Source organism: Penaeus japonicus, unplaced genomic scaffold (genome assembly GCF_977035675.1).
Source record: "Penaeus japonicus unplaced genomic scaffold, GWHDUDI00000001_assembly GWHDUDI00000009, whole genome shotgun sequence".
In the NCBI taxonomy this organism is placed as follows: Eukaryota; Metazoa; Arthropoda; class Malacostraca; order Decapoda; family Penaeidae; genus Penaeus; species Penaeus japonicus.
The window spans coordinates 2,076,496-2,088,703 of record NW_028234411.1 but is presented as its reverse complement, the minus strand read 5'-3'; the positions used below and the strand labels follow the sequence as shown (position 1 = coordinate 2,088,703).

General features: G+C 38.0%; 2 protein-coding genes across 3 annotated transcripts in view; one reads left to right on the top strand and one right to left on the bottom strand.

Annotated features, from left to right (window-relative positions):
* Positions 1-226: 226 nt before the first annotated feature.
* LOC122255652 (uncharacterized) lies at positions 227-9,354 on the top strand. Its single transcript, XM_086539498.1, has 4 exons — positions 227-1,451; positions 2,698-2,939; positions 3,323-3,477; positions 4,461-9,354. The coding sequence occupies exons 1-4, from the start codon at positions 1,225-1,227 to the stop codon at positions 4,764-4,766; spliced, it is 930 nt and encodes a 309-aa protein (XP_086395624.1). The 5' UTR covers positions 227-1,224; the 3' UTR covers positions 4,767-9,354.
* The window catches only part of LOC122255651 (TELO2-interacting protein 2), a 21,358-nt gene continuing 16,151 nt past the window's right edge, over positions 7,002-12,208 (bottom strand). For both annotated transcript variants that reach the window (XM_043019879.2, XM_086539497.1), the window contains exons 6-8: positions 11,904-11,991; positions 10,655-10,777; positions 7,002-10,210 (exon numbers count right to left, since the gene is read on the bottom strand). In XM_043019879.2, the coding sequence (XP_042875813.2) occupies positions 10,037-10,210; positions 10,655-10,777; positions 11,904-11,991 (385 nt within the window). In that variant the 3' untranslated portion in view covers positions 7,002-10,036. The remainder of the gene's footprint in view (positions 10,211-10,654; positions 10,778-11,903; positions 11,992-12,208) is intronic.

Here is a 12,208-nt window from a genome sequence, read left to right as displayed (position 1 = left end):
ATATAAATATACAGAAAGAGAGAGAGAGAGAGAGAGAGAGAGAGAGAGAGAGAGAGAGAGAGAGAGAGAGAGAGAGAGAGAGAGAGAGAGAGAGAGAGAGAGAGAGAGAAAGAAAGAAAGAGAGTCAGAGAGAGTCAGAGAGAAAGAGAGTCAGAGAGAGTCAGAGAAAGAAAGAGAAAGAAAGAGCAAACGAGAGAGAGAGAGAGATAAGAAAAAAGAAAAAAAAATGGGAGAATCCTAGGAAACCAATTTTCACCGTCAAAGAAAGGGTGGCTTTAGGTGGTCTGTGCTTAGCCGTGCAACATGTCGCACGTGTGGTGATGTCGGTGTGATGATATGGTGGTGTGCAACTTGATATTATGTGATGTGATGTAATTTAGCTTATGCTTTTGTTTGTCCTTGTTGAATTGTTATTGTTGTTGTTATCGGATTGTAATTGGTATTACTGGTTTTGTTATTGTTATCGTTGTTGATATTATTGTTATTATCATCATCGTCATCATCATCATCATCGTCATCATCATTATCACCACCACCATCATCATCATCATTACTATTACTATAACTATTATTACTGCTTACTTATTTATCAATTTAATATTTAATTTAGAGAAGGCTTAAGTTTATAGGTGAACTCGACTGAATTTTCTCGCCAAGATTAATTTAATAAAAACATCAATCATTGATACTATAATTATTTGTGATGTTATTGTGATTATGATTGTTTTAATGACAATGTAATTGTGTTAAGTTTTACATTGTTATTGTCATACTTTCTTTTGTTTGTTTGTTTTTATTATTATTGCATTCAGTATTGTTATTTTTAATGTTGTTGTTCTGATTATTTTCATTATTGTTGTTGTTATTGTCTCTATTTGTAATTATCATTCGCCTGTTTCCTATCAATGTAATCATTATCATTTTTATTAGCCTCATTCCTATCAATATGAATATTACTATTGCCATTGCCCTCATTCCTATCGATATAATTATTACCATTGTCATTACCCTCATTCCTATCAATATGATTATTACCATTGTCATTAGCCGATTACGATTATTACAATTAACATCATCTTCATTCCCATCTTTATAATTATTACCATTGTCATTAGCATCATTCCAATCAATAAGATTATTACAATTAACACCATCTTCATTCCTATCGATATAATTATTACCATTGTTATTCTTCATTCCTATAAGCAACCGCCAGCCTCTGCCATGTCACACGCCCCTCACCCCCCTCCGCCCTTCTTCTCCCCGCCCACAGGAGGCGACGTCCGGTGCCACTGTAACCTTCCTCGGTGTGTCACGGTGGGCTACATGTGCAAGAGTTCGGTGGGCGCCTGTTTCACACGCCCTACGCCCGCACCCACGCCCACGCCCTCCGCACGCAGGCTCTACCAGCGGAGGACGCCCATGCACGGCTGTTTGGAGCTCTTGCCTGAGTGAGTTGGGTGGGGGATCGGATATGGGGTTGGGTGGGGGGTTGGGGGTTGGGGGGGGTAGGAGGGGTGTGTGTATGTTTGTTTGTTTGTTTGTGTGTGTGTGTGCATACATGTGTGTGTATGTGTGTGTGTGTGTGTGTGCATACATGTGTGTGCATGTGTGTGTGTGCATGCGTGTGTGTTTGTTTGTTTGTGTGTGTGTGTGTGTGTGTGTGTGTGCATACATGTGTGTGCATGTGTGTGTGTGCATGCGTGTGTGTTTGTTTGTTTGTGTGTGTGTGTGTGTGTGTGTGCATACATGTGTGTGCATGTGTGTGTGTGCATGCGTGTGTGTTTGTTTGTTTGTGTGTGTGTGTGTGCATACATGTGTGTGTGTGTTTGTGCGTGTGTGTGTGTTTGTGTGTTTGTTTGTGTGTGTGCATACATGTGTGTGCATGTGTGTGTGCATGCGTGTGTGTTTGTTTGTGTGTTTGTTTGTTTGTGTGTGTGCATACATGTGTGTGTGTGTTTGTGTGTGTGCATACATGTGTGTGCATGCGTGTGTGTGTTTGTTTGTTTGTTTGTGTGTGTGTGTTTGTGCATGTGTGTGTGTGTTTGTTTGTGTGTGTGTGTGCATACATGTGTGTGCATGCATGTGTGTGTGTGTGTGTGTGTGTGTGTGTGTGTGTGTGTGTGTGTGTGTGCATACATGTGTGTGCATGCGTGTGTGTGTTTGTTTGTTTGTGTTTGTTTGTGTTTGTGTTTGTTTGTGTGCATGCGTGTGTGTGTGTGCTTACATGTGAATGGGCTATGTATGTGAGATTATGTTATACAGTAAATAGTTTACCTGGTTGTTTCTTGAGAAGTTAGAAAGGAATGTAGAATGATATGTAACGTAACTAATGACAACTGAATGTTGATTATATTTCCTGAGATCATAGTAATTAAATCTGAATTAGGGACACTTCAAGGTGTAATATATTCTGTAGTTTATTTTGAATGAGAGGGAAATATTTTCAAGTGCTTTTGCCCTTTTCATATCAAGGTACCATTATTGAGAAGGATTTGTACTCTATACTAGTATGAAAAATCAATAATTGTATATTTTTAGGCACCTACCATGAATACAAGTAGTAAAAAGAAAAATTCATGTAATTATATTTCATGTAATTGTATTGTTTATATAGAGATAAAAATGATGAAGACACTCAGCCTTGAAAACAGAATTTTACATTCCATCTATCTAATTTCCAATCTTCATCCACAGAGACAGACAAAAAGAATGTGCTACCAAGGCTGGGGTCTCAAGCAAGAGCATTATGTCGATGTCGCAGAAGATGCCGGCCAAGATGGTAGAAACTACGTCGAACAGTGCCTCGCGTCCGGCTCCTTCTGCCAGTCCTACCCTTCCTCCTGCTGATCCCAATCTGACGTGCTGCAGCCAGGATATGTGCAATTATCGAGACCTGGATGTCTTTATAAGGGTAGACAAGGCAAATACCCAGAGAGGTTGGTTGTATTTTTTATAGTTCTCGGAGAAAAGAGATTAAATCCTTGTGTTTTGGAAGATTTGCCTTATTCGCAGTTGAGGAATATGTTTACAGTCAGTCTCAGTGTGTTTGTGTATATATACATAATTTACATTATATATCAAAGTAACTCTGAATTCAAAATAAATTATACTGATTCATATATGTGTTTGGCTACTTCTCATTATCTATATGGACCTTTCACTAAATCTCTCAATATTCACGTGTACCATTCAATCATCGCAATTTCTCAATATTCGGCAGTATTCATGCGTACCTTTCACAATGTCCCGCAACACTAAGATAAAAACCGTCCACGAAATGCGTTTTGCAAAATCTCATCCGTCCCATTCTTACCCCTAGACTACAGCAGAGGAGAGTCGGAAATGCTGGAGACAGTGTGGTTCCGAGCAGCGACCATCGCAGTGCCCATAGCAGGGGGGTTCATCCTCATTGTGTTGGTTCTCCTGGCCAGTAGAATGTTGGCCAAGGAAAACAAGCGGCAGAGGATGGCCCAGGTAACTAACTAGCAAAGCTCATATAAATAGTTCACGGATGTATGAGAAGATGGTTTTGTTTGGAAGAGTACGTATTACATGTCTGAAATATAGAGGGTTCTTATTTCACGAGTTATAAGAGGATGTTAGCGTTCGAGAAAGTCCCTTATGCTGTGAGATTGTTATCCAAGGGAAGGCTCTCAAGCAAGAACTCCTACATCACGTATATTACTCATCTTATTTGAATACATAAAAGGAAATGAAACAGCTAATTAAACTCAGCCTAATGAATATTAAAAAACAAAACAAAAAAAAAACAGGGAAGTCATTATTATTCATCAATATACCATTGTGGAGCTCCAGTAAAATTTTCCGCTCTGACTCTCCCCGGTTATGAATCCAGAGGGGCTATTTCCCTGTTTGCAAAGCTCTTCTCACTGCTTCTGATATAGTTTTATGGCAGGTGGTTGACTCAGCCCGTATAAAACTATATATGGGGGGTTGATGTATATTTTGTCCTCGTATTTTTTTTGATATTTTGAAGGGTTTTCTGCTATAGTATGTACTTTGAATGGTTATGAATCACAAAATACTCTCTCATACTGATATAATGAAAGGAAAAATAAAAAACACTAGACAAAATAATTTGTGTAACTGTAACTTTTTAAGCTTCTTCCTCTATCCTTCTTGGACTTGTCAAAATGATACTTATTGATAAGTTAAGTATGAGGGTAAGAGAAAAGGAAAATAATAATTCTCATTTCTCTGGACAATTTGACAGATATTTTTCAGTATATAATTGTCATAATTATCGTCATTACTATTATTATTAATTATCATCCCCATCATTTACTTAGTTCATCTGTAGTATTACGATCAATAAACATAATAAATTATTATCCTCTTTATGCATTTGATTGGTATATTGCTGTGCCCAGTTAAGAACCAATATTATTACATTCTTGATAAACCCTTAAACATAAGTATGTCGTCCCATCCAATAGGTGATCAACGAGCGGTACCTGAAGGCTCCCCTGTATCCTGGTGGCTGCGCGGCCGAGCCCTTACCGCCGCCTCAGCACTCCCTCTACTACCACCCCCCGCTGCTCAAGAACATCTCGCTGGGCCACGTCAACCTGCGGGCGCCCTACGATGAGAAGCCGCCCAGCTACCGGTCTCCGGGGATGCACGTCTGCAGCCTGGAGGAGATCCGGCCCCTTAATGGCATGGTGGGGATACAGGACGGGGGAGGAGGGGAATTCCAGGGACACTGGGACCGGAGAGGAGTCGAGTCGCCTCTCCCGTCGTGAGGGGGGAGGGAGCGAGGGTGGGTGGAAGGCCTCGTCTAGGGGGCTCGGAGGACAATCGCAAAACACCAAAGAGGCATTTTGTTCTGGCTTTTTTGAAGGCGGGTGGCACGTCGAAGAGGTGAAGCCATTGCAGAATCGTTGTTTTATAAATCAATATTTTTATTTTCTACTTGTATATCATTTTTTCACTCTCTGTGTAGGAAGAGAGTTTCCATTTGAACTACAGGTCCACCATTACCACTGCACAAACAGCATGACCTTTGGTGGACCTCCCCTGCGTGGTAACTGTGCATTGAGTGCTCCATTGCAGTGCAAGTGACTCTCCCAGGGGCTGCTGCAGCTGCACTGGTAGAAATTTTTTAACAAAAACGTGGAAGAAGTGAATATATTATATATATATAAGTATATATTTTTCCCAGTTTCTAGTGTCACATTGTAGTGAAACAGGTACTGTACTGTAATGATATTCTTGAAGATGTGCTAGTCTAAATCCTGTCTATGCTAAAAAAAAAACACACACAAAAAAAAAAAAAAAGTCAGGATCAGTCTTGTTGGCTGACTGTTGATTGAAAATTGGGTGTTCTATTCAATTTTCCGTTACATGCAGAAGTGATGTGAAACTATTCTTTTTTTATTGCTCAAAAGACATTGAAAGAAAGCAAGTCAATTTTCGTTAATTTTGCAGGTGTTGTGTGAGCATCGGTTCTCGATCAATATCTCGTGCTTGTAAATGCTTCAGAATATATTTTTTTTTATAATAAGTTATTCCAACTTATATTTTTCCATTGTAAAAAAAAAAAAAAAAAAGAAAGGTTAAAAAAAAAAAAAAAAAAAAGACACTCTTTCGGAACACTGTTGTAATACCTGTGATCCCCGATCTGTGGAAGCGGTTTTGCCGATACGTTTTCAATTGCCGTTGCAAGGGCCGAGCTTCTGCAGCATTGGCGCTCTCATGCAATAGTTTTCCCTTTAAGGGTCATTTGTATTTGAAGGTAATATGTGTATACATTACAGTGCAATAATATAATTGTGTTAAAGACATAAAGGTGGCTATCACGAATCAGATAATACGGCTCATCGGTGGATCTATGTAATTGTCCGATGGTTCAGATGTTATCCCAAATGTGTTTTTGTAAGCCATGGACATCTGAAATGCTGTGTGGGCTTGGTTGGCTGTTGTCATTGTCGAGAGATGGTACAACACATTGCTAGACAGTTGGAAAAGACCAGTGCTCTATGTTGATTGGCTCTCCGTTAGTGTTAAGTGGAAGAAATTAAAAAAGAAAAAGAAAATGGGTAGGGGGGGAAACATAATGCTAAATTGTGGTACTAAAGAAAAAGAAAAAAAAGGAAAAGGTACTTAGGCACTCTTGTTTTTTTTGTTTTTTTCGTTTCTTTTTTTTTTCTTTTCTTTTTCTCTCTCTCTCTATTAAGATTGGTATCATTAGAATTACATGGCATTACAAGCTACATTAACTGGCCCCATCATTCTAGTGTTCTGTTGCACTGTGTTGGTGTAGTATTATTATTTCCTTTGCCTGGATGTGCCTCTTGTTACCAGACAGAAATGAACCTCTATGAGTGAGTCAATGTCACAAAAATTCCATGAAAAGAAAAGGCACTGAGCTACATAAACTGTCAAACTTTTCCCTTCCTCTCTCTTTCTTTCTTTTCCTCCCCCTCTCCCTCTCCCTCTCTCCATCTCTCTATCCCACCCTCCCAGTTCCTTTTTCTCTCTCTCTCTCTCTCTCTCTCTCTCTCTCTCACTCTCACTCTCACTCTCACTCTCACTCTCACTCTCACTCTCACTCTCTCTCTCTCTCTCTCTCTCTCTCTCTCTCTCTCTCTCTCTCTCTCTCTCTCTCTCACTCTCACTCTCACTCTCACTCTCACTCTCACTCTCACTCTCTCTCTCTTTCTCTCTCTCTCTCTCTCACTCTCTCTCTCTCTCTCTCTCTCTCCCTTTGACAAACAGAAATTGAAAAAATAATTACGAAATAGTTTCAAAATACCCCCCCCCCCCCCACCTCCCATCTCCCATCCTTTCCAATAGCCAATTTTTATATAAAATATTATTCTTTGCACGTCCGGGGTCACGCGATTACGCCTGGATTCATAGTCTGTGATATTCTCTTATTTGCTAGTTATCGTTCTACATTAAGTGGTCTTGTATTGTTCTGGTGCTTTATCCGAGGACAGCATTAATCCCTTAAACACAGTCTCAGGATTAAAACATTTTTTTTTGTCAATATCGATAATTTAATGGTGAGTTAATGTGGAAAACACAGTAAATTGTTATCTGGTACTTGTTGAAATCTGTACGAAAAAGGAACAATACTATTGTGCGGTACTTTGTATTGTATTAAGGTACACATTGGGTATATTATACTATCTATTGTAAATGGAGATTAGTTTAACTGTGTTATATTTTCATTTATACACGAACCTCATTGTTATGTTAAAAATGTTTTGTATCCTTAAATTTGCAACATTGATATATATATATAATTTTTTTTTTTTCCACATAATTTCAGTTATCATCTTGTCCTTCTCCTTCGTCATTATCATCTGTTTCTTTTTCCACTTCCTTTTCCTTATCAAATGGTCAAGTCATTAATCTTACCTTCATTCATATTCTTTTTATCACAATGGTGTAATTCGCAAAAACATGAAATTTCTCTTAACCCTTGAACAGCAGGCAAGTCACTATGGCAAGCAAATTCCTTTGAAAAAAAAAGAAAAGAAAAAAAAAACAGACATGAAATCAGGTACAACATGCATGAATGGATCAGAAGAGCTGTATAAAAAAAGAAAAAGATAAAGAAAAAAGGATTTATGTAATGCACTTCCAACGCATATAGAACGGTTGATGATGACTGATGCATGAGAGGAATGTTAGAGAGTCGGGTGAGGAGACAGTTTTCTGTTCTTATTCATAACAGCAGGCCGTCATTTTCACGGTTTTCATTATCAGCATTACTATCATCGTAATCGTAAATTTTGTCATCGTCCTTATTGTCCATCATCGTCATTGTCATAGCCATTGTCATGCCGTCACCATTATTATCACCACCATTACTGTCATGGATTATCTACTGACTGCAGCCTGTAGATGCAGGTTATATGCACCATAGTCATGTCACCCATGTGCTTCATAAAATAGGCCTGTGAAATATGGATGCTTTCTGGAATGTTACCGGCTGTTTAGGGGTTAAAGTTGAAATGGAACAATTGTAAATGCCAAAGGTCACGATTCATTAATTACCTATTACTCTTTTTTTTCCATTAATTCTTGTTTAATGTGATTTTCATTTATGTTTTCATTTTTATTGATATACGTATATATTCTTTTTTCTTTCTTTAATACCTTTTCCAGTCTACACATTAAATACAAATAACTAAGATTTGTAGGTGTCTTTCAAATAAAACATATATGCAATATGGTAATTTTAGGCAACTAAATACTGGAAAGGAAAAATCTATTATAACTGAAATATTAACAGGAATTGTGTATTTCATATTGTATGGGGAACATTCCAGATTTCTCATTTCATTTACTCATTTTTTGTTTTTCATTTATTTTTGGAAGTAGAGCTGATGCGACATGATAGATAAATACTTTGGTATTGTAGTAATGTTTCTCATTCATTTTAAGGGTAAATATGTTTTCTTTGATTAGTCAGTCTAGTGTAGTCTGTTTCTGTGTTTCAAATAAACAAAACAAAACGAAACAAAAAGAAAAATTAGAAAAGAAAATGGTTCAGAATTGGAATAAAAATAAAGACTTATTGTATTCTTGATTTAAGAGTATTCCTTTTTTTTTTTTTTTTTTTACTCTCTAGTGTTTCATTCATTTCAAATATTGACTAGTTCCTAATTCTTGCATTCCTTATAACCTTACAAAACATTTCTCATTACAAGAACAGTGTGGCAACCCTCAATGTTTTTTTTGGCTAATATTCCAATTGCTATCTTATTCTGCTGTTGAAGGAGCAGCAGCATTAAAGTGTAATATATAAATGTAATCCAAAAAAAAAACACACACACACACACACACACACACACACACACACACACACACACACACACACACACACACACACACACACACACACACACACACACACACACACACACACACACACACACACACACACACACACACACACACACACACACACACACACACACACACGCACACGCACACACACACGCACACACACACACACACACACAAAAGCCACCTGAAGTGCTGGTTATTCCCTCTATTCATGAGAGGCCAGTGCCAACCACCAACCATCATCATCATTACTATCAATTCTCTTTTCTGTTATTCCCCTAATTCATTTTCCTGAAATATGTGACTGTAAAAGTCGGACTGTGTTTGCTGTCCTCGTAAGTCAACTGTATGATTTACATTGTCCTTGAATTATGAATAGGTTATCGAGACCTACGTGTCACTATTTTCGAGAAGGTTCTACTACAGGCTCGATGATATAGTCTGATGATTGAAAAAATTGAAAAAAATATGCATTACAATTTTTGTAAAGGAACTGAAGTATTTATTAAAAAAAATATGTATATATAATCTGTGTTGTTCCTCATTAACCTTTTAATGTTGAAGTGTATGAAGAAGGGGGAGAGGGAAGGGAATTTTATATGCACAATCTGAGGATTATAGAGTTCAATACATCTGGTAAAAAATCCAAGTAAAATAAATAAGTACTACGTACATACTGGTTAACCCAATGATACACGGCTAAATGCCTGATGACGGGGCGACACACCAGTGTGACGTTCCCAATGCAATATTGCATAGGCCCGGAGTAGGGGGTTGCCACTTCTCGCCGGGCCCGTTGGGACTGGGTTAACATTGGGCCACCATGTGCATTAATGAAGGGACTGGAATTCCTTAGCATCACCACAATGGTAATACTAAATAATGAGTGTATATAAACACTACTTTTATTATATTTAGAATATACTCGTCTTACATTTTGACACAACTATAAATAAATGTGTGTATATGTATATATACACACACATACATATACATATATAAAAGAATTTATGTATATATATCTTTTTTTTCAAGAATTTGAAAAGTGGATTAAGGAAACAAACAAATCTCAAAAAAAACAATATTAGACACAATATACAAAAGATCTTGACATTAACCTTATCAGATCACAGATACAGACATTAAAAATAACAACAAAAAGTTAAGAAAAAAAAAAAACTATCAATTTTTAAAAATCCTACCATAGTTCTCACTTCGTTTCCACTGACTCCACAATGACAGAAATTCTCTCCAGAAATGACCGGCAGTCGGCATGAACCGGAACTGTGGCGATGCCATGGCAAGCCTTCAGCATGGTCTGTGGTGCAGCATCACACAGAAGCCGCACGATGCATTCTGTTTCTTGAGTTATGATGATTATAGCCTGGGAAAGTTGAGAAATATATAATTCCACAATTGAGTCTGTCATCTGAATTATTGGCTTTATTGAGAAAACTGCTTAAGTAAGGAAGGAGGTCTATGATATATCTTAGTCTTGAAGTGTACCAAAGGACAATAATGGATCTGGAAAGCTAACAAGGCAAATTATAAGGAAATGAGTCTATATTTATTCATTATTCATGCCTATCGATGTCCCTATGATTATAAAAATATGCACGGACATGCACGCACGCACACACTCACACATACATACATACACACACACACACACACACACACACACACACACACACACACACACACACACACACACACACACACACACACACACACACACACACACACACACACACACACACACACACACACACACAAATAAACACACACACACACACACACACAACATAGTTTTGCAACATCCTCTCACCTCCGGCTCCAAATCAGAGTCTTGATCTGTGACGTCATAAGCTAGACACACGAGCATTTTCATTATGTCTGCAACATTCATGTGGATTTGTGGCCAGCACTGTTGCACATATGTTTTGATGCCCTGGAAAATGTATATACGTTGGTAAAAAAGTGAGACACAGACATGTTAAGAGACATAGAGAGAGCAATATTATGAGAGAAAGAGAAAGTGAGAAAACAGAAGCATTGCAAGATAAAGATTGTGAGAGAGAAAAAACAGTAAGAGAAAGAAAGAAAGAGAAGAGAGAGAGAGAGAGAGAGAGAGAGAGAGAGAGAGAGAGAGAGAGAGAGAGAGAGAGAGAGAGAGAGAGAGAGAGAGAGAGAGAGAGAGAGAGAGAGAGAGAGAGAGAGAGAGAGAGAAAACATTTATTTCCTCTCCGTATTGATTTTTAGTTTTGGCTGTAAAGACAGTATGTCATCAACAATTATATTTCAATTATCATCTACAACTCATTATCATTTATATATATAGTTTCTATTCCTCTTTTTCCTTCTATGGGAAAAGAGTGCATGCAATTTATATAATGTTTATATCCCTAAAAAGAAAAAGAAAAAAAAAGAGGAAAGTAGAATAGGATGATGAAGATGATTGGAGAAAGAAGAACAAGAGGAGGAGGAGGAGGAGGAGGAGGAGGAGGAGGAGGAGGAGGAGGAGGAGGAGGAGGAGGAGGAGGAGGAGGAGGAGGAGGAGGAGGAGGAGGAGGAGAAAAAGAAAGAGGGAGGGGAGAGACAGGAAGAGGAAGAGGAAGAGAGGGTGGAGGAGGAAGAGTAGGAGGAGGAGGAAGAGGAGGAGGAGGAGGAGATGGAGGAGGAGGAGAAGAAGAAAAAGCAAGAGGGAGGGGGAGAGACAGGAAGAGGAAGAGGAAGAGGAAGAAGAGGAGTAGGGGAGAAAGAGGAAGAATAAAAGGAGGAGGATCGGGAGAAAGAGGTTCAAGAGGGGGAGGAGGGGGAGAAAGGGGAAGAGGAGAAAGAGAGAGAGAAAGAGGAGGAGTAAAAGGAGGAGGGGGAGAAAGAGGAAGAGGAAGAGTAGTAGGGGGAGAAAGAGGAAGAGGAAGAGGAGGAGGAAAAGGAAGAGAAGGAAAAGAAGAAAATACATTACGGGGAGAAAATGAGAAGAACCCCCCCCCTCCATTCTCAAAGACAATAGTTTGTAATGACATCAGAAGAACAACTTTTCCATAACTTTAAATAAACTCTAACAAACAAACCTTCAAGATGTTGATCCTGTCTTTCGCATCGCGTCCATCATAAATCGCTAAATAATCTTTGAAAATCTCCATCACATCCTGAGACCATCTGGAAGAAACGAAAAACAATTAACGACGGAATTGTTTCAATAAATAGAGACAACATATATATATATATATATATATATATATATATATATAAATATATATATATATTTATATATATATACGGAATTGTTTCAATAAATAGTCAATATCAATATATATATATATATATATACTTTTATATATTTATATATTTATATATGTATACATATAATTATTTA